This window comes from Dendrobates tinctorius, unplaced genomic scaffold, assembly GCF_039654945.1.
Source record: "Dendrobates tinctorius isolate UK_male_01 unplaced genomic scaffold, ASM3965494v1 ptg000295l, whole genome shotgun sequence".
Lineage (NCBI taxonomy): Eukaryota > Metazoa > Chordata > Amphibia > Anura > Dendrobatidae > Dendrobates > Dendrobates tinctorius.
The window spans coordinates 1999338-2023381 of NW_027361962.1; the positions used below are offsets into that span (position 1 = coordinate 1999338).

Sequence of the window (24044 nt, forward strand, 5' to 3'; positions counted from 1 at the left end):
CCTGGCTTCTATCACTAGGCACCGCTATACTGACTCTGAGGGCGGCACTGGTGATATAGGAGGTGGTGATGTCGGCATCGGCTGGCGGTTCAGGTGCCACGAGCTTGTAGTAAAAGCGTCCATCTGGAACATTCCACGTGAGTTTTCCTTCTGTCTGTGACTTTATTATATATTATTATTATTATTTTCACAGTTTTGAAATCCAGGCAAAAATCTGATGAATAATCCACAATCCATAATGGAGAAAGGAGAAAGTGATGTGTGGGGAGATGAGTGGCGGTGCAAAGAGGAAGATCTTACAGGTAACCGTCCTGATGAGGAGTCACCATGAAATAAGAGAAGAGTCACATTCACCTCATTCCGAACCGGACAATTCTTGGATAGAAGTTTTTTGTTTTTTTTTCAGTTGTTTTGGGCCGTAGATTCCCCCCACTCAGCTAACATACAGTTTATATATGGCTGACAATGTGATGGCGCTATGTGTGATAACACCGGCTGTGCGTCTGCAATATGGATATAATAATAGACTGAGATGATAGAACATTAGTGACACGTAACAAACCTCGTTTAGTGTTTTTTTATGATTTCCATCATGGCTTCACGATTAAAATGTAACCTATTTGATATACTGAACTGAGTAGAGCTTCTAACATACTCGTTTTCAGAAAATTTCCTCATACTTAGGGCTCATACTCACACGCGAGAAACTCAGACGAGTCTCGCACGTCAACACCCGGCACTGCCGCCGGCACTCATCACCGGAGTGCTCAGCTGCATAGAAATACATACAGCTGAACGCTCTGATCTGAGTGCCGGCAGCAGTGCCAGGTATTAACATGCGAGACTCGGCCGTGTTTCTTGCATGTGAGTATGAGCTCTTACAGCCAGGAGTAGATTATAAGAGAAAGCAGAATAGTGCCTGGGCTTATCCAGCCTTATATTTGTGCCATTGCCATGACTTCCTAATGCACGGCCATACGGCTCCTCCGCTCTGCATGTAGCTGTCATGGAGCATGTGAGATGTACTCCGCCTGATAGCACTGACTCCTGACCTTTCCCGTGACACGAGTGGTACAGTATGAGTGTGTCCTGGGCTCTGTCACATGGAAGTTGAGGTGCTAGTGATCGACTTGAGGTAGTCACTGAGCAATAGACAAAAGTTCCACAACACACATCGAGGTATGCAATATAAGGAAGCCAATTATTCTTCATTATTCAAGAACAGTCCAGGCCACAGACATATAATCAGTGATTTAACCAACTAGTCTTAAATGTAATTAATGTCTACCACTTCATAAACATATTAACCCATTTACGACCAGAGCTATTTTTGGTTTTGCAGTTTCATTTTTTGCTCCCCTTCTTCCCAGAGCCATAACTTTTTTATTTGTTGGTCAAAATGGCCATATGAGGGCTTGTTTTTTGCGGGACGAGTTGTACTTTTGAGCGACACCATTGGTTTTACTATGTCTTGGACTGGAAAACAGGGAAAAAAAATTCCAAGTTCGGTGAAATTGCAAAAAAAATGCAATCCCACAGCTGTGAAAAAAAAATTCCAAAATCTGTTTTTAAAAAATGCGCATATTTTCCGAGACCTGTAGCGTCTCCATTTTTCGAGATCTAGTGCTTGGTGAGGGCGCACCGAGCTGACGTTTTTAATGATGCCCTTTTGCTGCAGACACAGTTCTGGCCTTTTGACTATGTTTCTCGTTAGGCCGTTTACCGATCGGGTTAATTCTTTTTTTATATTGATAGATAGGGCAATTCTGAATGCAGCGATACCAAATATGTGTATGTTTGGTTTTATTTTGAATGAGGTGAAGGGGGGTGATTTGACCTTTTATAATTTTTTAACATTTCTAAAAACATTTTTTTTTTTGCATGCTTTAATAGTCTCCATGGGAGACTACATACAGGCGATGATCAGATCACCTGTATGTAGCAGAATTGCTCACTTGCTCTGAGGGCCGACCAACAGGCGGCGCTCATAGCAATCTGTCAGTGACAACCATAGAGGTCTGCTGGAGACCTCTGTTTGTCATGCCAACCCATTGGTGACCCACGATCATGTGACGGAGTCACTGATGGGCGGGATTTCCGTCGTGCTTTCCGTAAGCATGAGTTAAATGCTCACTTGCTATGAGCACCGACCATCAGTTTGACACATGTCAGAAGTAGGTATATGGAGCGTGCTCCCGCATCAAGCCAACCCATACCCTGCAAGTGATAGCTGTGTATCTCAGCCAGGGCCTGGAGCTAACAGTCGTGGGCGGAGCAGTGCTCCACCTGCAATTGTAAACCTGTTAAATACCTCTGTCAATACAGCGGTATTTAATATGCGCCGACATGCACTTTTGTGTCATTTTCTCTTTCCATCAGTTCGCCCGTGACGTTATCACGGGTCGCTGATGCGTTGTCATGACAGCCGGGGGTCAGCTAATGACTAAGATCTTAATCTGTGCGTATGGCCCCTTTTTCGGACATTTTTACAAAGTAAATCGCAGTGAAAAAGATGGGAAGTGACAGTACTCACGACATTTTCTGAAAGCCTGGAGCTCAATGTAACCTTGCACCGCGAACATCCCCCTCCTCCCAGCCTGGGGCCTGCAGCATCGCCCCACTCCTGCAGCAGCAACCCCGCTTCACTGCAATCGCCACCCCCCCCAGACAGCTACATTCGGATTATAAGATGCACCCCAATCCCCCCCTTTCAAATTCTGGGGAAAAACAGTGCGTCTTACAATCCAAAAATATGGTATGTCAGAAAAGTCCAATCTATTAAAATACAAAAACAATTAACCCGTTCAGAAAACACTGTAAACAGAAAAAATTCAAAAATGACAAAACTATGTTTTTTTTGGTTTTTGCAATTCCACAAAAAAGGCTGTAAGAAGCGATCAAAAAGTCACATCTATCCCAAAATGGTACTAATAAAAACGTCGTCTCACCCCACAAAAACTAAGCCTTTTCACAGCTCCATCAGTAGAAAACTAAAATCTTACGGGCATCGGAAAATGGTGACACAAACCAAACATCTGTTTTCAAATGTATGATTATTTTTATTTTTTACCACTAAAATCATTTAAAAGAACTAGACATGTTTGGTATCGCTATACTCATATTGATGAGGAGAATCATATAGCGCGGTCATTTCTACCTCAAAATGTACACCATATAAACAATTCCCAAAAAAACAATATCAGAATTGCATTTTTTCACAATTTCACCGCAATTTTTTTTCCCATTTTCCAGTACACTATGAGGTATAATAAATGATGGCATTCAAAAGTACAACTTGTCCCCCCAAAAAACATGCCCTCATATGTCCATGTGGAGACAAAATTAAGAGTTATAGCACTGGGAAGAAGGGGAGGAAATAAACATAAATACACAAATGGAAATTGGCCGCACTGTCAAGGGGTTAAAGAGGTCTAAGGCTGTATTCACACACAGAAAAATGGGCACATGCTGATGCAGCTGTGGCCACACTGTTTACAGGCTCCGGAGCTATATAGCATAACAGGTTGTGGGTTTTCCTGTGGGCCTTCATATCTGTGGGCTTGTTCTTTTGGGCATTTTTCTGGTCACCTAATGTTAGTATACACAATTATACCTCTCTGAGTCTGCTGTCCGATGTCTCTCCCGAATCCTCTGTAGAGATGAACTTTTGACCAAGCATTCATCTGTTTTCTATGGAGAGAGGGAAGAAAAATGCTCCCATATGATCCATCAGTGCTTGTTACAGGCCATTATCTGCCTTTGTAAAGATATAGTGATAGTCGGTAGGTACGGTAAATAGTATTTAAATCATGTTGGACTTTTTTCTTGGAAGAGCGGCTACTGGGAGGAAGTGAAGTTATATTTTCTCTGTTGCCGTTTTCTTCCAGTCATTGAGGTGGTAAAGGGAGATGTAACAGTCACTTCTCAGAGAAAGATTACTGCTACAACCGTCTACTTCCCCTAAGGACTGAAAGCTAGCGGCTGCAACATCATCATAACTGATGATATAGGAAGTTGATTGGGGCTTATTAGCTTTCATTGTGATGGAGCAATGATCATTTGTTTCTGTTCTCGCATGCATTTATATTGCAGAACACTTTCTATGTACACAATGGATGCGTTCCCGTCCACGCTGAACTTTCCTCCCACCTCTCATCTAACTTGCCCCCATCACTCCACTGAGACAGCCTTGACCAAAATTACTAACAACCTACTTACAGCCAAATCAAATGGACAATACTCTATACTCCTGCTTCTAGACCTGTCCTCTGCATTCGACACAGTTGACCACTGCCTCCTACTACAGATCCTCTCCTCCTTCGGCATCAAAGACCTCGCCCTATCCTGGGTCTCCTCATACCTTTCCAACCTCACATTCAGCATCTCCCACACCACCTCCTCATCCCACCCTCTCTCTGTTGGAGTCCCCCAAGGCTCTGTTTTAGGACCCCCACTCTTCTCAATCTATACACTTGGTCTGCAGCAACTCATAAAGTCCTACGGATTCCAGTACCACCTTTATGTTGATGACACTCAGATCTACCTCTCTGGCCCAGATGTCACCTCTCTGCTGTCCATAATCCCAGAGTGTCTTTCAGCCATATCCTCCTTCTCCTCTTGCTTCCGCAAGCTCAATGTGGACAAATCTGAACTCATCTTTCCTCCATCTCACAGATCTTCCTTACCTGACCTAGCTATAACAATTAATGACATCACGCTTTCCCCAGTACCGGAAGTCCGCTGCCTTGGAGTAACCTTTGACTCTGCCCTGTCCTTCAAACCGCACATCCAAGCTCTTTCTACCTCTTGTCGCCTCAGCTCAAAAATATTTCCAGAATCCATCCTTTCCTCAACCCTCAATCTACTAAAATGCTTGTGCATGCCCTCATCAACTCCCGCAACATCCTTTTCTGTGGTCTCCCTGCTAACACCCTCACACCTCTCCAGTCCATCCTTATCTCTGCTGCCCGACTAATTCATCTCTCTCCTCGCTACTCCTCCGCTTCTCTCCTCTGCAAATCTCTTCACTGGCTCCCATTCCCTCAGCGTATCCAGTTCAAATTACTAATACTGACCTCTAAGGCCATCTATAACCTGTTCCCCCCATCTGTCTCTGAAGTAATCTCCCAATACCTTCCCTCACGTAATCACTGGTCCTCCCAAGACCTCCTTCTCTCCTCCACATGTATTCGCTCCTCATCCAACCGCCTCCAAGACTTCTCCCGAATTGCCCCTGTCCTCTGGAAATCTTTGCCCCAACAAGTCTAACAACCACATTTGGATCCTTAAGACTGAACCTGAAAACCCACCTCTTCAAGAAAGCCTACAGCCTGCAATGACCCCGCTACCTCCTTCTCTCTCACCACTACCGGAGATATCACCTCAACCAACACCGGAACTGCTGCAGCCCACCAACCTACTGTCTCCTTCCCCACCATCCTGTAGCATGTAAGCTAAAAAAAAATGGCTAAGTATGGAATGGACAAGGCAACTGTTAGGTGGATTCATAACTGGCTTAGTGATCGGACCCAAAGAGTGGTCATAAATGTCTGCACATCTAGTTGGAAGAATGTCTCAAGTGGGGTACCACAGGGCTCTGTCATGGGCCCTGTATTGTTCAACATCTTTATCAATGATTTAGATGAAGGAATTGAGGGTAAACTGATTAAATTTGCTGATGGCACAAAGCTAGGAGGGATAGCTAATACTAAAGAAGAGAGAGAGAGGATTCAAAAAGATATAAATAAACTGGAGCAGTGGGCAGCAACTAACAGAATGTTTTTTAACAGGGAAAAATGCAAAGTACTACATCTGGGCAATAAAAATGAAAAAAGCATATGCAGAATGGGAGGAATAGGGCTAAGCAACAGCACATGTGAAAAAGACTTGGGTATACTAATAGATCACAGACTGAATATGAGTCAACAGTGTAATGCATGAAAGCAAACAGAAAAAAAGCAAATAAGGAGGGAAGCCACCCACAAATACAATCATAGTGGGAAATTAATAATTCTTCCTACAGGACACTCCTAAATATGATTAGAAACCAAGAGAAAAACACAGGAGTAAAAGGTACATGATACTAAAATTATTGAAATGTATTATTTTATTATAATAGTTAAAATGACAATAGCAATAAGTACACAAATTACAATACAGTACAAAGATCAGGCAATCCTGGCTGAGGTCAGATAGTAATAAGATTAGAGCAAATTTGCATAAAGTGCAGACAACATATGGGGAATAACAGGCTCACACCTCCTCACAATAGGGGTCATTATATAGTAGATAATCAGAGGTGTGAAAAAGTGCTCAAGCAAAGTGCTTACCCATAATGGAGCTGCACAGGAGCGCATTTCGCTCACTCTTTATGAAGGTGCGGTGCAGTGTGCCGTAGCGGGCCACCCTTAAATACCCCCAAGGCCAGCTGAGCACAATAGCGGCGCGTGTGTCTGAGAACCGCCCCCCGGAAATTGCATCACCAGTAGGCATGGAAACATGACGCCGAAAGTCAGCACAGACCGGAAGTCGTCACCAACATGCATACATCATGTTCCTGTGCCCCCAGCAATGCTCCGAGGCACGTGAATCCGGAGACATGCGCACTATGCAACAGAAACAGGCCACCATAGACGTACAATAAGCCCAGACGTGTCATAGTGTACAGCGTAATGCATATACATGATGTGAAAAGTAAAGATAATATAGGAATCATAATACAAAATACCATTACGTGTTATAATCAGATCTAAATACCACAAGTACATTTATAAATACGTAATATGAATAGTAATAGGGGAAGTGATAAGGAAAAAAGAAAAAAGGGGAAAAAATATATATAAAAAAGACAATAATAAATAACATAGTTAGTATAGCAGATGGATCCATGTTCAGCGTAGCCCATAGCAAATCTTCATCTCTACAGCCATAAAAGGATGGAAAAATGCTTGATCACTAGCATAAAACTAAAAAATAAAAAATATTATATAAATATATACAGAGACAAAAGACATAAAACACACAATAAATCCAGGATGTGAATGATCAATATTATTTTCACAAAAAAGAGCTAAAACTCAATTGTTCATTAAGCCCAAGCGGTGTCACGGTATCAAGTACCGCAATCCACCGACACTCTCTCTGGGCAAGTACACTGTTAAGATCACCCCCCTAATGCCGGCACAAACATGGTCAATACCCCATGCCTGAAAACCCGTGGAATTACAATTGTGCTTAAGGCGAAAATGTTTGGGAATGGTTTTAAGGGTACTAATGTCGAGCACATCCCGGGCAGCCTCAATGTCACGTATGTGTTCACTTATACGTACGCGTAACTCCCTAGAGGTAAGACCAATATAGATCAACCCACAGGGACATACTGCATAGTACACAACATAAGTGGATTTACAAGAGATATAATCCCTGATCTCGTAAACACTGAGGCCATCCGATGAGGTGAACGACCTAGCCCGTTTAAGATTTTTACACGCCAAGCAATCTCCACAAGGAAAGAAGCCAGTCCGAGGGGAACCTGCCCCAAACAACCTGGGAATATGTTTGACATAATGGCTCCTTACCAATATATCTCGTAGGTTATTGCATCGCCGTGCCGTCATCAGGGGGCGTTTGGGAAGACATCTATGCAATAGGGGGTCCGTCCGAAGAACAGACCAATGGCGATTCAAAATCATTCTCATATCGTCCCATCTATGATTGAAAGTAGAGATAAATCTCAGATCTCCATTCCCCTCATTCTAAACCTCTCCCCAAGGTCCACAGCCTGTCTCTCGAACATGGAATCCGTAGAACAGATTCTCCTTGCTCTCAAAAATTGTCCTACTGGAATGGATCTGATCGTGGATTGCGGATGGAAGAAGAGGCATGTAGAAGAGCATTAACAGATGTCTCTTTACGAAAAAGGTCAGTATGAATCAGACCATCCTCCTGGACTTTCAATGTCACGTCCAGGAAGGAAATCTCCTTAGCATGAAAGACATACGTAAGACGGATGTTAAAGTCGTTGCAGATACATCGACGACATCCTGTTTATCTGGCAGGGTCCAATCAGTGATTTACATTCTTTTATGTCAGGGCTGAACTGCAACGACTCTCCTACATGCCTCTTCTTCCCATCCGCAATCCACGATCAGATCCATTCCAGTAGGACAATTTTTGAAAGCAAGGAGAATCTTTTCTACGGATTCCATGTTCGAGAGACAGGCCGTGGACCTTGTGGAGAAGTTTAGAATGAGGGGTTATAGCAACCGTTGTATCAAAAGGGGCTATGAGCGAGCTAGAGGTACCTCTAGGGATGGTCTTCTATTAGGAGGGGTGAGAGGTTCATCATCTGATAACACTAATGGAGATCTGAGATTTATCTCTACTTTCAATCATAGATGGGACGATATGAGAATGATTTTGAATCGCCATTGGTCTGTTCTTCGGACGGACCCCCTATTGCATAGATGTCTTCCCAAACGCCCCCTGATGACGGCACGGCGATGCAATAACCTACGAGATATATTGGTAAGGAGCCATTATGTCAAACATATTCCCAGGTTGTTTGGGGCAGGTTCCTCTAGAACTGGCTTCTTTCCTTGTGGAGATTGCTTGGCGTGTATTAAGATTTTTACACCTCATCGGATGGCCTCAGTGTTTACGAGATTAGGGATTATATCTCTTGTAAATCCACTTATGTTGTGTACTATGCAGTATGTCCCTGTGGGTTGATCTATATTGGTCTTACCTCCAGGGAGTAGCGCGTACGAATACGTGAACACATACGTGACATTGAGGCTGCCCGGGATGTGCTCGACATTAGTACCCTTAAAACCATTCCCAAACATTTTCGCCTTAAGCACAATTGTAATTCCACGGGTTTTCAGGCATGGGGTATTGACCATGTTTGTGCCGGCATTAGGGGGAGTGATCTTAACAGTGTACTTGCCCAGAGAGAGTGTCGGTGGATTGCGGTACTTGATACCGTGACACCACTTGGGCTTAATGAACAATTGAGTTTTAGCTCTTTTTTGTGAAAATAATATTGATCTTTCACATCCTGGATTTATTGTGTGTCTTATGTCTTTGTCTCTGTATATATTTATATAATATTTTTTAGTTTTTAGTTTTATGCTAGTGATCAAGCATTTTTTCATCCTTTTATGGCTGTAGAGATGAAGATTTGCTATGGGCTACGCTGAATATGGATCCATCTGCTATACTAACTATGTTATTTATTATTGTCTTTTTTATATATATTTGTTCCCCTTTTTTCTTTTTTTTTTTTTCTTTTTTCCTTATCACTTCCCCTCTTACTATTCATATTACATATTTAGAAATGTACTTGTGGTATTTAGATCTGATTATAACACGTAATGGTGTTTTGTATTATGATTCCTATATTATCTTTACTTTTCACATCATGTATATGCATTACGCTGTACACTATGACACGTCTGGGCTTATTGTATGTCTATGGTGGCCTGTTTCTATTGCATAGTGCGCATGTCTCCGGATTCACGTGCCTTGGAGCATTGCTGGGGGCACAGGAACATGATGTATGCATGTTGGTGACGACTTCCGGTCTGCGCTGACTTGCGGCGTCGTGTTTCCATGCCTACTGGTGATGCAATTTCCGAGGGCGGTTCTTGGACACACGCGCCGCTATTGTGCTCAGCTGGCCTTGGGGATATTTAAGGGTGGCCCGCTACGGCACACTGCACCGCACCTTGATAAAGAGTGAGCGAAACGCGCTCCTGCGCAGCTCCATTATGGGTAAGCACTTTGCTTGAGCACTTTTTCACACCTCTGATTATTATCTATATAATGACCCCTATTGTGAGGAGGTGTGAGCCTGTTATTCCCCATATGTTGTCTGCACTTTATGCAAATTTGCTCTAATCATTACTATCTGACCTCAGCCAGGATTGCCTGATCTTTGGGCCATCATATTTTAGTATTTAGTATTTATAATAAAATAATACATTTCAATAATTTTAGTATTTAGTATTGTAATTTGTGTACTTATTGCTATTGTCATTTTAACTATTATAATAAAATAATACATTTCAATAATTTTAGTATCATGGACCTTTTACTCCTGTGTTTTTCACTTGATTTCTAACAGTGTAATGCAGCAGCAAAAAAGGCAAATGCAATTCTAGGATGTATTAACAGAAGCATACAGTCTAGATCACGTGAAGTCATTATTTCCCTCTACTCCTCTTTGGTCAGACCTCATCTGGAATACTGTGTCCAGTTTTGGGCACCTCATTTTAAAAAAGACATCAACAAACTGGAGCAAGTTCAGAAAAGAGCGACCAGAATGGTGACAGGTCTGCAAACCCTGTCTTATGAGGAAAGGTTGCAGGATTTGGGATTGTTTAGCTTGCATAAGAGAAGACTGAGATGAGACTTAATAGCTGTCTACAAATATCTCAAGGGCTGTCGCATTGTAGAAGGATCATCTTTATTTTCATTTACACAAGGAAAGACTAAAAGCAATGGGATGAAACTGAATGGGAGGAGACAGATTAGATATTAGTAAAAACTTTTTGACAATTAGAGTGATCAATGAGTGGAACAGGCTGCCACGAGAGGTGGTGAGTTCTCCTTCAATAGAAGTCTTCAAACAGAGGCTGGACAGACATCTGTCTAGGATGATTTAGCGAATCCTGCTTTGAGCAGGGGGTTGGACCAGATGGCCCAGGAGGTCCCTTCCAACTCTACGATTCTATGATTCTATGAAAGAGCAGGGTCCTCTCCCCTCTGTATCAGTCTGTCATTGTTAGTTTGTTTACTGTAAGTGATATCTGTAATTTGTATGTATCCCCTTCTCATGTACAGCACCATGGAATCAATGATGCTATATAAATAAATAATAATAATATACTAGCTGAAGAGCCCGGTGCTGCTTGGGCATAGTAACTAACAACGGTTAGTTATAACAAATTATAATGATTCTATCTATATATAAAGCTGAGTGTAGAGCCCTACCACTCCGCATAGCCACATTCACTATAATATCCGACATCATCATGTCAGCCAGAGCTACAGGACTACTACCCCTAATATCCCACATTATCCTTTCAAAGCCACTGGATTACTACCCCTAATATCCCACATCATCCCGTCAGCCAGAGCTACCGGACTACTACCCCTAATATCCCACATCATCCCGTCACAGCCGCCGGACTACTACCCCTAGTATCCCACATCATCCTGTCAGCCAGAGCCACCGGACTACTACCCCTAATAACCCGCATCATCCCGTCAGCCAAAGCCACCGGACTACTACCCCTAATATCCCACATCATCCCGTCAGCCAGAGCCACTGGACTACTACCCCTAATATCGCACATCATCCCGTCAGTCAGAGCCACCGGACTACTACCCCTAATATCCCACATCATCCCGTCAGCCTGGGGTCAGAACCAGAGCGCTGAGTGGAACGGTTCTAACTTCCATACCGGGGATCCCTTTAAGAGAGACTTGGCGTCAGAACCAGAGCGCTGAGTGGATTTGCCCTGACTTCCATACCAATGATCCCTTTTATAGACGCCTGGGGTGAGAATCAGTGCGCTGAGGGATTTACCCTAACTTCCATACAATGATCCCTTTAATAGAACCCTGGGGTCAGAATCAGAGCGCTGAGGGATTTGCCCTAACTTCTGTACAGGAGATCCCTTTAAGAGAGCCTGGGATCAGTACCAGAGCATTTGAAGGCAATTTCCCTGACTTCCATACCGGGGATCCTTTTAAGAGAGGCCTGTGGCCAGTACCAACGTGCAGAGTGGATTTGCCCTCACTTCCATACCGGGGATCCCTTTAAGAGGGGCCTTGGTTCAGAACCAGAGCGCTGAGTGGATTTGCCCTAACTTCCATACCGGAGATCCCTTTAAGAGAGCCTGGGATCAGAACCAGAGCGCTGGATGGACTTGCCCTGACTTGCATACCAATGATCCCTTTATTAGAACCCTGGGGTCAGAATCAGAGCGCTGAGGGATTTGCCCTAACTTCTGTACAGGAGATCCCTTTAAGAGAGCCTGGGGTCAGTACCAGAGAATTTGAAGGCAATTGCCCTGACTTCCATACCGGGGATCCCTTTAAAAGAGGCATGGTGTCAGAACCAAAACACTGAGTGGATTTGCCCTAACTTGCATACCAATGATCCCTTTAAGAGATCCTGGGGTCAAAACCAAAGAGCAGGATGGATTTGCCCTGACTTCCATACTGGAGATCCCTTTAAGAGGGACGATGTGCCTATGGGATGGAGGATGTGTGATGAGTATATGGGCACGGGAGGGGGGTTCATTTCTGTCATGTGCTTTGTGCTATTTTCTGGGGGGCAGACAATGGCTGGGAGCTTATGCTCCCGGGGATGCTAGATTTCTCTCACCATGTCACTGCTGAGGTGTTGTCAAGTGGGAAAACTTGCTCATAGCAACCAATCACAGTTCAGCTTCTTTTAACCAGCTCTGGTGAAATGAGAGATGCTTAGTGATTGGTTGCAAGGAAAACTGCTGGTCATAGCAACCAATCACAGCTCAGCTTCTTTTGGACAGCGCTGGTGAAATGAAAGATGTTTTGTGATTGGTTGGTCATACATACATACATACATACATTCAGTTTTATATTTATATATATATATATATATATATATATATATATATATATATATATACACCATAATTTTAAGAAGAAAAATAGAGAAAACAAACTTTTTTTTTATAAAATGTTGGTGCTTCTTATAATCCATGCATCTTATTTCTTACTGGGGTGGTGGTGGCTGCAGTGAAGTGGGGTCCCAGGGTCGCTACTGGAGGAGGCAAGAGTGGAGTGTTGCTGCAGGTCGCAGGCTGGGATGAGGCGGTGTTTGGATATGTCCTGTGCTGCGGCGGCTCTGCCGACATTTTGTGAAAGGCCAGTTCCATGGTTTCCTATGCGGTGGACTTCGGGAAAATGGCTGCCTGGACGGCACATGCGCAGATGGATATCTCGGGAGATAAGATCCCCCGCAGTGGCGCGCCGTGCATCCGAACACCCCCTCATCCCAGCCTTCGGCGACTCTGGGACCCTGCTCCACCACAGCCGGTAAGGTATATCCGCATTATAACCTCAAACAAACTAGGAAGCACACTGTAGCGCCATAGCATGCAAACATGAAATATGAAAAATGAATTGCATTACTGCATTAGAAATATGAAAAATTAAGAAAGTTTAGCGCATTAAATGGCCAATTTATGTGTACCTGGAAGCCACGGTAAGGCATTTCTCGTTTTCCAGGACCCTAACCTTATCAATCCTCACTTAAGGGCCTATCACACTAAGCGATATCGCTAGCAATATCGCTATAACTTGTGACGTTATAGCGATATCGCTATGTCTGATACTTACCCACGACCTGCTCCCCCGCTGGTTATCGCTGATCGCACGAGAACGTCCTGGACCGTTTCTCGTCGTCAGCTTCCTGCGGCGCTTCCTGTGGAGAGACTAGCGTGGAGCCGGGCGGGAGGACGTCAGGATCGCCTAGTGTGACAGTTAAGTAGCGACCCCCGTCCCCAGCTCACTAGCGACCACTTAGCGATGCACCAGCGATCCTGACCGCGTCATATCGCTGGTCGGGATCGCTGGTACATCGCTAAGTGTGACAGTACCTTTAGACTAAAGTCTTCATCTGTATGGGAAGCTATGTAAATCCTCTCCTTAGACTGAAATCTATATCTCTGTGGAGGGGTGGTGGCCCTGCTGTGATTAAAAACGCCTACGGCTAAGAGGTGGAGTGCTCACTCAAAGGTTAATGAATACAAATTTCAAAAAACTGACCGTCACATCCAAGCATAAACTAAATGTGAACAGGGGCTTAAACAAGAGTCACCAAGTCATATACACTCATACAAAATAGGAAGCACACTGTAGCTCCATAGCATGCAAACATGAACAATGAATTGCATTACTGCACTAGAAATATGAAATATTGAGCCTTTTAGCCTCAGGCATTTTTAATCACAGCAGGGCCACCACCCCTCCACAAAGATATAGATTTCAGTCTAAGGAGAGGATTTACATAGGTTCCCATACAGATGATGACTTTAGTCTAAAGGCCCCGTCACACATAGCGACTTACCAGCGATCCCGGCAACGATATCAACGTGTCAGGATCGCTGGTGAATCGCTATGTGATCGCTGGTGAGCTGTCAGACAGCTTCACCAGCGATTAGCACAGCGACGCCGCGCGCGCGTCATCGCTGTGTTCAGTGCTGATTCATGTCAAAAATAGAATTAAAATAAAAAATATTGTTATTCTCACCTTCCGACATCCCGCGCAGCATTCCCGCCTCTCTCCACGCTCCGGTCCCAGTAATCCTTTGCGAGAATTACCGCAATGACGTCTGTTTTCGCGGGATCAAGAAGTCTCGCGGTCATTCTTGCAAAGGATTACTGGGACCGGAGCGTGGAGAGAGGCGGGAATGCTGCGCGGGACGTCGGAAGGTGAGAATAGTAATATTTTTTTTTATTATTATTTTATCGCTGATCGCTGGTCTCCCGCCTGTCACACGCAGCGATGCGTGCTGGCCAGCGGGAGATCAGCGACGAAAGAAATGTCCAGAGATTTCCCAGAGCGATCAGCGATACCGGTAGGGGGGCCGGTCGCTGATCGCTGTCACACACAGCGATCTCGCTGGTGAGATCGCTGTTGTGTCACAAAACTTGTGACTCAGCAGCGATCTCGCTAGCGAGATCGCTATGTGTGACGGGGCCTTAAGTGAGGATTGGCAAGGTTAGGGTCCTGGAAAACGAGAAACGTCTTACCGTGGCTTCCAGGTACACATAAATTGGCCATTTTATGCGCTAAGCTTTCTCAATTTTTTATATTTCTAATGCAGTAATGCAATTCATGTTTGCATGCTATGGCGCTACAGTGTGCTTCCTATTTTGTTTGAGTGTATATGAGTTGGTGACTCTAGGTTAAGCACCTGTTCACATTTAGTTTATACTTGGATGCGACAGTCAGTTTTTTTGAAATTTTTATATAGGTTTGGCGGAAAAAGATCATTAATAGGAATGTTTTATTGTTTGATATTTGCATTGGACAATGATTGGGAAGGAATGTTAGTACAATTGATTCTTTGTGCAGTCATCACATCATGTAAATGACACTTTAGTCAGTTTAATAAAGCATTACTACATACCTTACAATTGTATGAAGGATTTAACTTTTTAAATTTGTAATTTTTGTATTTAGATGAATATGATTTTTAAGGTTTTGTTAAAAAATCCATTCGCTTTTTTTCTCTGCAGATGAGTATAATAGCAGCTCCGAAGGACATCTGATATCTTCGTATTTTAAAGCAGAAGATGATGGCTTCAAACAAGAAACATGTGAAGAACATGGCGCCATCTCAGATATACCCTCATCCCTTCCTTTCAAAGAACTAGCTCCTAATTCTTCACAGAGTGTTAAGCAAAATAAAAGAATTGTAGAAAATAAGAAAGCACCCACAAGAAAGAAGCCAATTTCGTGCTCAGAATGTGAGAAATGTTTCACAGATAAATCAAAATTTGCTAAACATTGGAGAACTCACACAGGAGTGAAGCAATTTTCTTGCTTAGAATGTGGAAAATGTTATACTTCTAAATCTTATCTTATTATACATGAGAGAATTCACACCGGAGAGAAGCCATATTCATGTTCAGAATGTGGGAAATGTTTTACCGACAAATCTAATCTTGTTGCACATGAGAGACGTCACACAGGAGAGAAGCCATTTTCATGCTCAGAATGTGGGAAATGTTTTACAGAAAAATGTAATCTTGTTGCACATGAGAGACGTCACACCGGAGAGAAGCCATTTTCATGTTCAGAATGTGGGAAATGTTTTATACAAAAATCATCTCTTGTTGTACATCAGAGAAATCACACAGGAGAGAAGCCATATTCATGTTTTGAATGTGGGAAATGTTTTAATACGAAATTTCAACTTAATGTACATGAGAGAATTCACATCGGAGAGAAGCCATTTTCATGTTCAGAATGTGGGAAATGTTTTACAGAAAAATCAACTCTTGTTGTACATCAGAGACATCACACAGGAGAGAAGCTGTATTCATGTTCTGAATGTGGGAAATGTTTTAAAAAGAAATCTCAACTTAATGTACATGAGAGAATTCACATCGGAGAGAAGCCATTTTCATGTTCAGAATGTGGGAAATGTTTTACAGGAAAAGCAAATCTTGTTGTACATCAGAGAACTCATACAGGAGAGAAGCCATATTCATGTTCTGAATGTGGGAAATGTTTTAATAGGAAATCTCAACTTAATGTACATGAGAGAAGTCACACTGGAGAGAAGCCATTTTCATGTTCAGAATGTGGGAAATGTTTTATACAAAAATCAGTTCTTGTTGTACATCAGAGAAATCACACAGGAGAGAAACCATATGCATGCTCAGAATGTGGAAAATCTTTTACTAAGAAATCTCATCTTATTATACATCAGAGAAATCACACAGGAGAGAATCCATTTTCTTGTTCAGAATGTGGAAAATGTTTTACAGAAAAAGCAGCTCTTGCTGTACATCAGAGAAGTCACACAGGAGTGAAGCCATTTTCATGCTCAGAATGTGGGAAATGTTTTACGAGAAAAGTAAGTCTTGTTACACATGAGAGATCTCACAAAGGGGAAAAGCGATTTTCATGTTCAGTATCTGGGAAACGTAGTACAAAATCTTATCTTACTGTACATGAGAGAATTCACACAGGAGAGAAGCCATACTCATGCTTAGAATGTGGGAAATGTTTTTCTGATCAATCAAATATTGCTGAACATGAGAAATATCACACTGGAGAGAAGCCATTTCTATGTTTAGAATGTGGGAAATGTTTTACTACGAAATCTAAACTTGTTACACATGAGATACATCATACAGGAGAGAAGCCATTTTCATGCTCAGAATGTGGGAAATGTTTCAAGAAGAAATCTCAACTTATTATACATGAGAGAATTCACACCGGAGAGAAACCATTCTCATGTTCAGAATGTGGGAAATGTTTTACTCAGAAACATCATCTTGTTGCGCATGAGAGAATTCACACCGGAGAGAAGCCATTCTCATGTTCAGAATGTGGGAAATGTTTTATACAAAAATCAATTCTTGTTGTACATCAGAGAAATCACACAGGAGAGAAACCATATTCATGCTCAGAATGTGGGAAATCTTTTACTAAGAAATATCATCTTATTATACATGAGAGAAATCACACAGGAGAGAAGCCATTTTCTTGTTCAGAATGTGGAAAATGTTTTACAGAAAAAGCAGCTCTTGCTGTACATCAGAGAAGTCATACAGGAGTGAAGCCATTTTGAGGTGTGGCTTTGTAGCTGAGGAGAGAGGATGCACATTGGAAGAACTCCTGACATCCTGCACCCATCCTGCAGATAGACCCCTGCTACCGCTGCATACCTGCCAGTTTCGGGACCCCCTGGACCCCTGCGGGAGGACACAAAAAGGCTCTGGTGAGCTGACGGCTGAGGAGGCCGGGGCAGGCGGTGGGGTCTGCATGAGGCGATGGCCATCTTAGACGTGTGCTCTGACAGTGAGAGACGCAGCGTCAGCCCCCATCGCTGCATCACTACCCGGGCAGTGAGCACACATCCTGAGGATTGGAGGGGAACACGCGGTCAGTGCTGTGCAAGATTGGGCCCCGCGCTTCCCCCACTGACAAATCACTTAACCCACTGGTGCCATTACTTTAGGGGCCCCTGGACCCCTCCCTGCTGCTGTCTCTGCGGGCGCTGTGGATCTCCCTGGCCACAAGAAATCCTATTAATGACTCAGTACCAGGCACTATCTCTACAATTTTACGTGGCCCTCCTGCTTTGAGCTATTCTTGACAGTATCATCACATAATAGCCCTGCTGTGTTTATAATTTGGAGTGGGGAGTCCCCAGAGTATATAATTCCAGCCATCTTGCTGTGCCATATTGCTATTGATCATGAATCGTTACAGGGAGTCAGGAGCAGCCGAAAAATTAAAAGTTTGCCAGAACTGATCCCTCTGACACGGCACGGTCCCTCAGAAATAATTCTTCACAAGCTCAGCGTAAAAACCGTCCCTCTGGGGGTGAGGAGGGTAGCGAGCAGGAAGCATTGACCCTCAAACCGCAGTCCGAACAGTTGATGCAGGCCATCTCCCTAACCAGGACATCCCTGACTGGGAAAATAGAGGATGTATACACTGAGGTGGGGCATCTTCGGCAAGATATGAAGGCCATGAGGGGGCGCATTACGGAAGTGGAGACAAGAGTGTCCCAGATAGAGGATACCATTACACCTATGGAGGCTAAGCTAACAAAAGTGGCAGGCTCTATAAACGCTTGGAGGCAAAAAGCGGACGACCTGGAGAATAGAATGCGTTGGAATAATATCCGAGTCATTGGTCTGCTGGAACGGTCGGAAGGTCAGCATCCTGAGCAATTTTTGGAAGGCTGGCTTAAAGCTACTCTGGGGGATGAATTCTCCAAAGTTTGCCGTAGAAAGGACTCACAGGGTCTCTACAAAACCCCTTCCTCCGGGAGCCCCACCTAGACCCTTCCTGGAATGTCTCCTCAACTGCAAGGACAGGGATGCTATTCTACATCTAGCATAGCAAAAAAGTCCCATTAAGTTCAACAATGCCATGATCTCGATCTTTCCGGATTTTTCTATGGAACTTCAGAAACAGCGGACACAGTTCATTGAAATCAAGAAGCTGCTTAGAGAGAAGAACGTTATGTACTCAATGATCTATCCGACTCGGCTCTGGGTTATCCACGAGGGTTCTAACTTGTTTTTTACGGATCCAGCGGAAGCAGCTGAGTGGCTGCGGGTCCCATAAGGGGTCTATTGCAAAGGAATCCTAATGTACCTACTGCTAAACAGAATTCTTTTATTAATGGTTTAATTGGGGCTTTTTCCGCAGGCGTCCAGTTTACCAACAATACCGGACACTGAGTTCAGTGATGGTATCCTTTTTTTGTTTTATGATAGGAGCGAGGGACTTTACTCCTAGATTGTTTGGTTCTTATTCTGTTTTCTCTTTTACAATGGTTTTAATTGTTATTCAGGTAGAAGTTGCAGCCAACAGCAATCTCATTTTCTGTGTGATCTCTCTAAGTTTTACTTGCGTAATAATGCGCACCATATCCAGATGAGTAAACATGGGATCTGAAATAATATGCATGACCTGGAATGTGAGGGGTATTAAAACCCCCCCGGAAGAAAATCAAGGTATTTTCGCAGATTAGGCATTATCACCCTCACATTGTGGCCTTGGTGGAGATGCACCTGACCAGTGACACAGCTCGGCGTGTACAGAAACAATGGGTACAGTGGTTTATCCACGCATTTCATACTAGTTACTCGAGAGTGGTTTCATTACTGATAGAGACGTTAGTTGGGAGGCCTGGAAGGATCCTGAGGGTCGTTTTATTTATGTATATGCACTGATTAATTCTAGGAAATATGTCATATTGTGTGTTTATAAATTCCCCCCCCGGCTAATATGTCAATTCTCCAGAAGGCGATGAGTTTTGCCCTAAATTATTCGGATGCAGATGTCATCTGCATGAGAGATTTTAATTTGGTCATAAACAGCTGCCTTAATAGACTGAGATTGGGTGATGGGATACCTGGGGTGTCCCCCCCACCAGCTACATCCCAACTGTCACAGTTCATGGAGGGTAGTGGATGGTTGGATTTGTGGAGGGTGAGTCACCCTGAGACAAGAGTATACTTGTCACTCATCCACTAAGCGCTCTCTGTCGTGCATAGAATATATAATCAGATCCAGTGGTCTAGCGATGTGGGTGGATAATATAGAGCATGGCAGTAGAGGGATTTCGAGTCATAGCCCAGTTATTCTTAAATATGTGCGGATAAATAATGGGATAGTATGGAAGCTGAACCCTTTCTGGCTGAAGTTGGTGGAATCTCCCGATAGAACGATCGATCAGTTGCATTGCTACATCTCGTCCCACCTAGAACCCCGGAATATCAATTTATAATGGGATGCCCTTAAGGCGTGTTTGAGGGGTTGTTTATCCTCTACGATTTCTTATATCAAGCGAGTAACCTCGAGGGAGGATGACGAGATGGAGCGACAATTAAAAGATTCGGAGGCTGCATACATATCTAACCAGTCTAACGGCAATAGGGTCGAGTGGCTAGCTGCTCAAAGGTTATATACCCAGCATATAGACACTAAGTCTAAGAATAAATTATTCTTTACCTGTCAGTCCTATTTTGAATTAGGGAACCAGGCAAGGAAATTTTTGGCGCCAACATAATACTTCCAATACAATATTACAGATTCGCAAATAGGATGGTTCATTGGTGTCTTCAACTGAAGAAATACTTGGTTTCTTTCATGATTACTACAAGTCATATATAACTCTAAAAGTGGCACTGATAGCTTGGAATGTTTGGATTACCTGTTGGATGTAACATTTCACACGTTAAGTCCTGCCCAGCGGACCTTTATGGACGCTGAGTTAACTTTGGAGGAGATAGAGAATGCCATGACGGACATGGCCTCTGGGAAGGCCCCTGGGCCGGACGGGTTTCCCATTTGAATTATACAGTAAATATCGGGGGATATATTAGCGCCACTTTTGTTAAAGGTATTTTGGAGAATTTGGGAGGGGAGCCTATGCTGGAGTCCTTTTACGAGGCAAATATTATAGTGCTTAGAAAGCAGGGGAAGGACCCTTTGGAATGTGGATCTTATCGCCCCATATCGTTAGTGAATGTAACATAGTTATTAAGGTTGAAGGGAGACTTTAAGTCCATCTAGTTCAACCCATATCCTGTCCTAACCTGCCCTAACATGTTGATCCAGAGGAAGGCAAAAAAAAACCATGTGGCAAACAGTAAGCTTCACATTGGGAAAAAAATTCCTTCCCAACTCCACATACGGCAATCAGACTAGCTCCCTGGATCAACGCAATATTAAGGAAACTAGTGTATATACCCTGTAATATTATACTTTTCAAGAAAGGCATCCAGTCCCTTCTTAAATTTTAGTAGGGAATCACTCATAACAACATCATATGGCAGAGAGTTCCATAGTCTCACTGCTCTTACAGTAAAGAATCCGCGTCTGTGAGTATGCTTAAACCTTTCCTCCAGACGTAGAGGATGCCCCCTTGTCCCCGTCACAGGTCTAAGAGTAAAAAGATCATTAGAAAGGTCTTTGTACTGTCCCCGCATATATTTATACATTGTAATAAGATCACCCCTAAGCCTTCGATTCTCCAAACTAAATAACCCCCTAGTTCCCTAATAACCTTGGTCGCTCTTCTCTGAACCCGCTCCAGTTCAGCTATGTCTTTCTTATACACCGGAGACCAGAACTGTACACAGTATTCTAAGTGTGGTCGCACTAGTGACTTATATAGAGGTAAAATTATGTTCTCCTCATGAGCATCTATGCCTCTTTTAATGCATCCCATTATTTTATTTGCCTTTGCAGCAGCTGCCTGACACTGGCCACTAAGTGTGAGTTTGTCGTCCACCCATACACCCAGGTCTTTTTCAGTGATAGTTTTGCCCAGTGTTTTACAATTAAGCACATAATTATACATCTTGTTCGTTCTACCCAAGTGCATGACCTTACATTTATCCCCATTAAAGCTCATTTGCCATTTATCAGCCCAAGCTTGTAGTTTACATAAATCCTCTTGTAATATAAAATTGTCCTCCTCTGTATTGATTACCCTGCAGAGTTTAGTGTCAGCTGCAAATATTGAAATTCTACTCTCTATGCCCCCTACAAGGTCATAAATATGTTAAAAAGAAGTGGGCCCAAAACTGACCCCTGTGGTACCCCACTGCTAACCATGACCCAGTCCGAGTGTAATCCATTAATAACCACCCTTTGTTTCCTATCCCTGAGCCAGCTCTTAACCCACCTACACATATTTTCCCCTATCCCCATTGTTCTCATTTTATGTATCAACCTTTTGTGTGGCACCGTATCAAAAGCTTTTGAAAAGTCCATGTACACCACGTCCACTGCATTCCCTTGGTCCAGTCTGGAACTTACCTCTTCATAAAAGCTTATCAGATTAGTTTGACAGGAACTGTCCCTTGTAAACCCATGTTGATGTGGACTATAATATTTTTATTAAGGTCCTGGCCACCAGATTAAATTCAATTATATTGGACCTTATACATCCTGACCAGACCGGCTTTATGCCTGGTAAGAGTACTTCTATTAATATCAGGCAAATCCAATCGGTGGTCCATTATAGCTCCCTGATGCCAGACAACAAATGGGCGTTGGCATCGCTGGACGCAGCCAAGGCCTTTGACTCCCTTGAGTGGCCTTTCCTCTCTGTATGTTTGCAGAGATATGGATTTGGTCTTAAGTTTCTAAAATGGGTCAATGTGTTATATATGAAACCCAAAGCCCGTATTATTGTAAATAATGCCATATCTGAGTCTTTTTCATTACATAGGGAGACTCGTCAGGGGTGCCCCCTTTCCCTCGCGATCGAGGCATTGGCAATTCACATAAGGTCTTCCCCTGATATTAGGGGTATAGATATAGCGGGCCGTCTGGACACGATAGGTTTATATGCTGACGATATGGTGATATTTATGGTATGGATAGGGCAGAGGAAACATTGACACAAGTGATTGCCACCATAGATAGATTCAGTAAATATTCAGGCTTATATATAAATTGGGAGAAGTCTGCCCTGTTACCTCCCTCCGATGCCCAGACTTGGGACTCTCTCCTCATTGTCTATTGTATCTAGCTTTAAATATCTTTGTGTCCACATATCTCAATACCGTACGCTGGACTTACAACTTAATATTCACCCACTGCTGGAACTGGTTAGAGTTAAATTTGCAACCAGGAGTAAACTTCCACTATCTTAAGCCGGACGCATTAAGCTTAGCTATTCCCTTCAGCACAGTGCTGTAATGGTACCCAAATCTTTCTTTTTCGAATTTGAATTCCCAAATTACATCTTTTATATGGGGGAAAACTAGACCCAGACTTAGGCTGTCCACCCTGTAGAGACCTAAAAAAGGAGGTGGGGGCAGCTTTACCAGTAGAGTTGAGCGACTTTGGTCGGATCAGGTTTCATGAAACAAAATTTGTTTCAGATGAAACTGGTCCGACTAGGGCAAAAAAAGTCGGAGTTTCGTCCGAAACACGACCCCAATGCAAGTCAATGGGAAATAAAAGTCGGCATTGAGCGGATGACATTCATCCACTCAATGCCGACTTTTATTCCCCATTGACTTGCATTTGGGTCGGGTTTCGGACAAAACCCCGACCTTTTTTGCCCTAGTCGGACCAGTTTCATCTGAAACAAATTTTGTTTTATGAAACCCGATCCGACCAAAGTCGCGCAACTCTAGTTACCAGATGTTTTTCTATATTATTTGGCTGGGCAGACTAGAGCTCTAAGTAAATGGATGCCTGGTAATTATCTTCCCAATTCTGAAAATTACCTACATGCCGCACGAGCTGACTGCCCACTGGGTTTCCTGGAGTTGGAAAAAAATCAATGTCCCTCGTCTATTGCCCCTGCTCCGACTGGCGGGGTCGGTATGGAGGCAAATTAAGCAAGTAATTGGATTTAAGGACATTATAGCTGAAATGCCCTTGTAGAATAATGATTATCTTCTGGTACTACTAAACCACCCATCCACTGATTTTTGGATTTAGTATAATGTCTCCTCGATAGGTGATTTGTATGATCATGAGACCTTAATGTCTTTTGAACAATTACAGGTTAAATATGGTGTCCGAGATCCCAATTCTTCCGCTATTTGCAGCTGAGGTCGGCCTTTCAGTCACAGGAGGTGTGTGGACGTGAACCGTGCTATTTCGTCTCTGCCTCTAATAGGAATCCTTAACACCAGGGCCAGACTGGCCATCTAGCATTCTGGCAAATGCCAGAAGGGCCTGTCTGGTCATGGGCCACCTTGTCTGCTACGTTGTTAACAGAATCGGTGTGCTCAAGACACCCATACTGTTAAGAGTT

General features: G+C 43.3%; 1 protein-coding gene across 1 annotated transcript in view; it reads left to right on the forward strand.

Moving 5' to 3' along the window:
- The window catches only part of LOC141073051 (uncharacterized), a 110024-nt gene extending 90549 nt beyond the window's left edge, over nt 1–19475 (forward strand). The window contains exons 6-7 of the mRNA XM_073560370.1: nt 199–302; nt 15301–19475. Of these exons, the coding sequence (XP_073416471.1) occupies nt 199–302; nt 15301–17366 (2170 nt within the window). The 3' untranslated portion in view covers nt 17367–19475. The remainder of the gene's footprint in view (nt 1–198; nt 303–15300) is intronic.
- The last annotated feature ends 4569 nt before the right edge of the window (nt 19476–24044 follow it).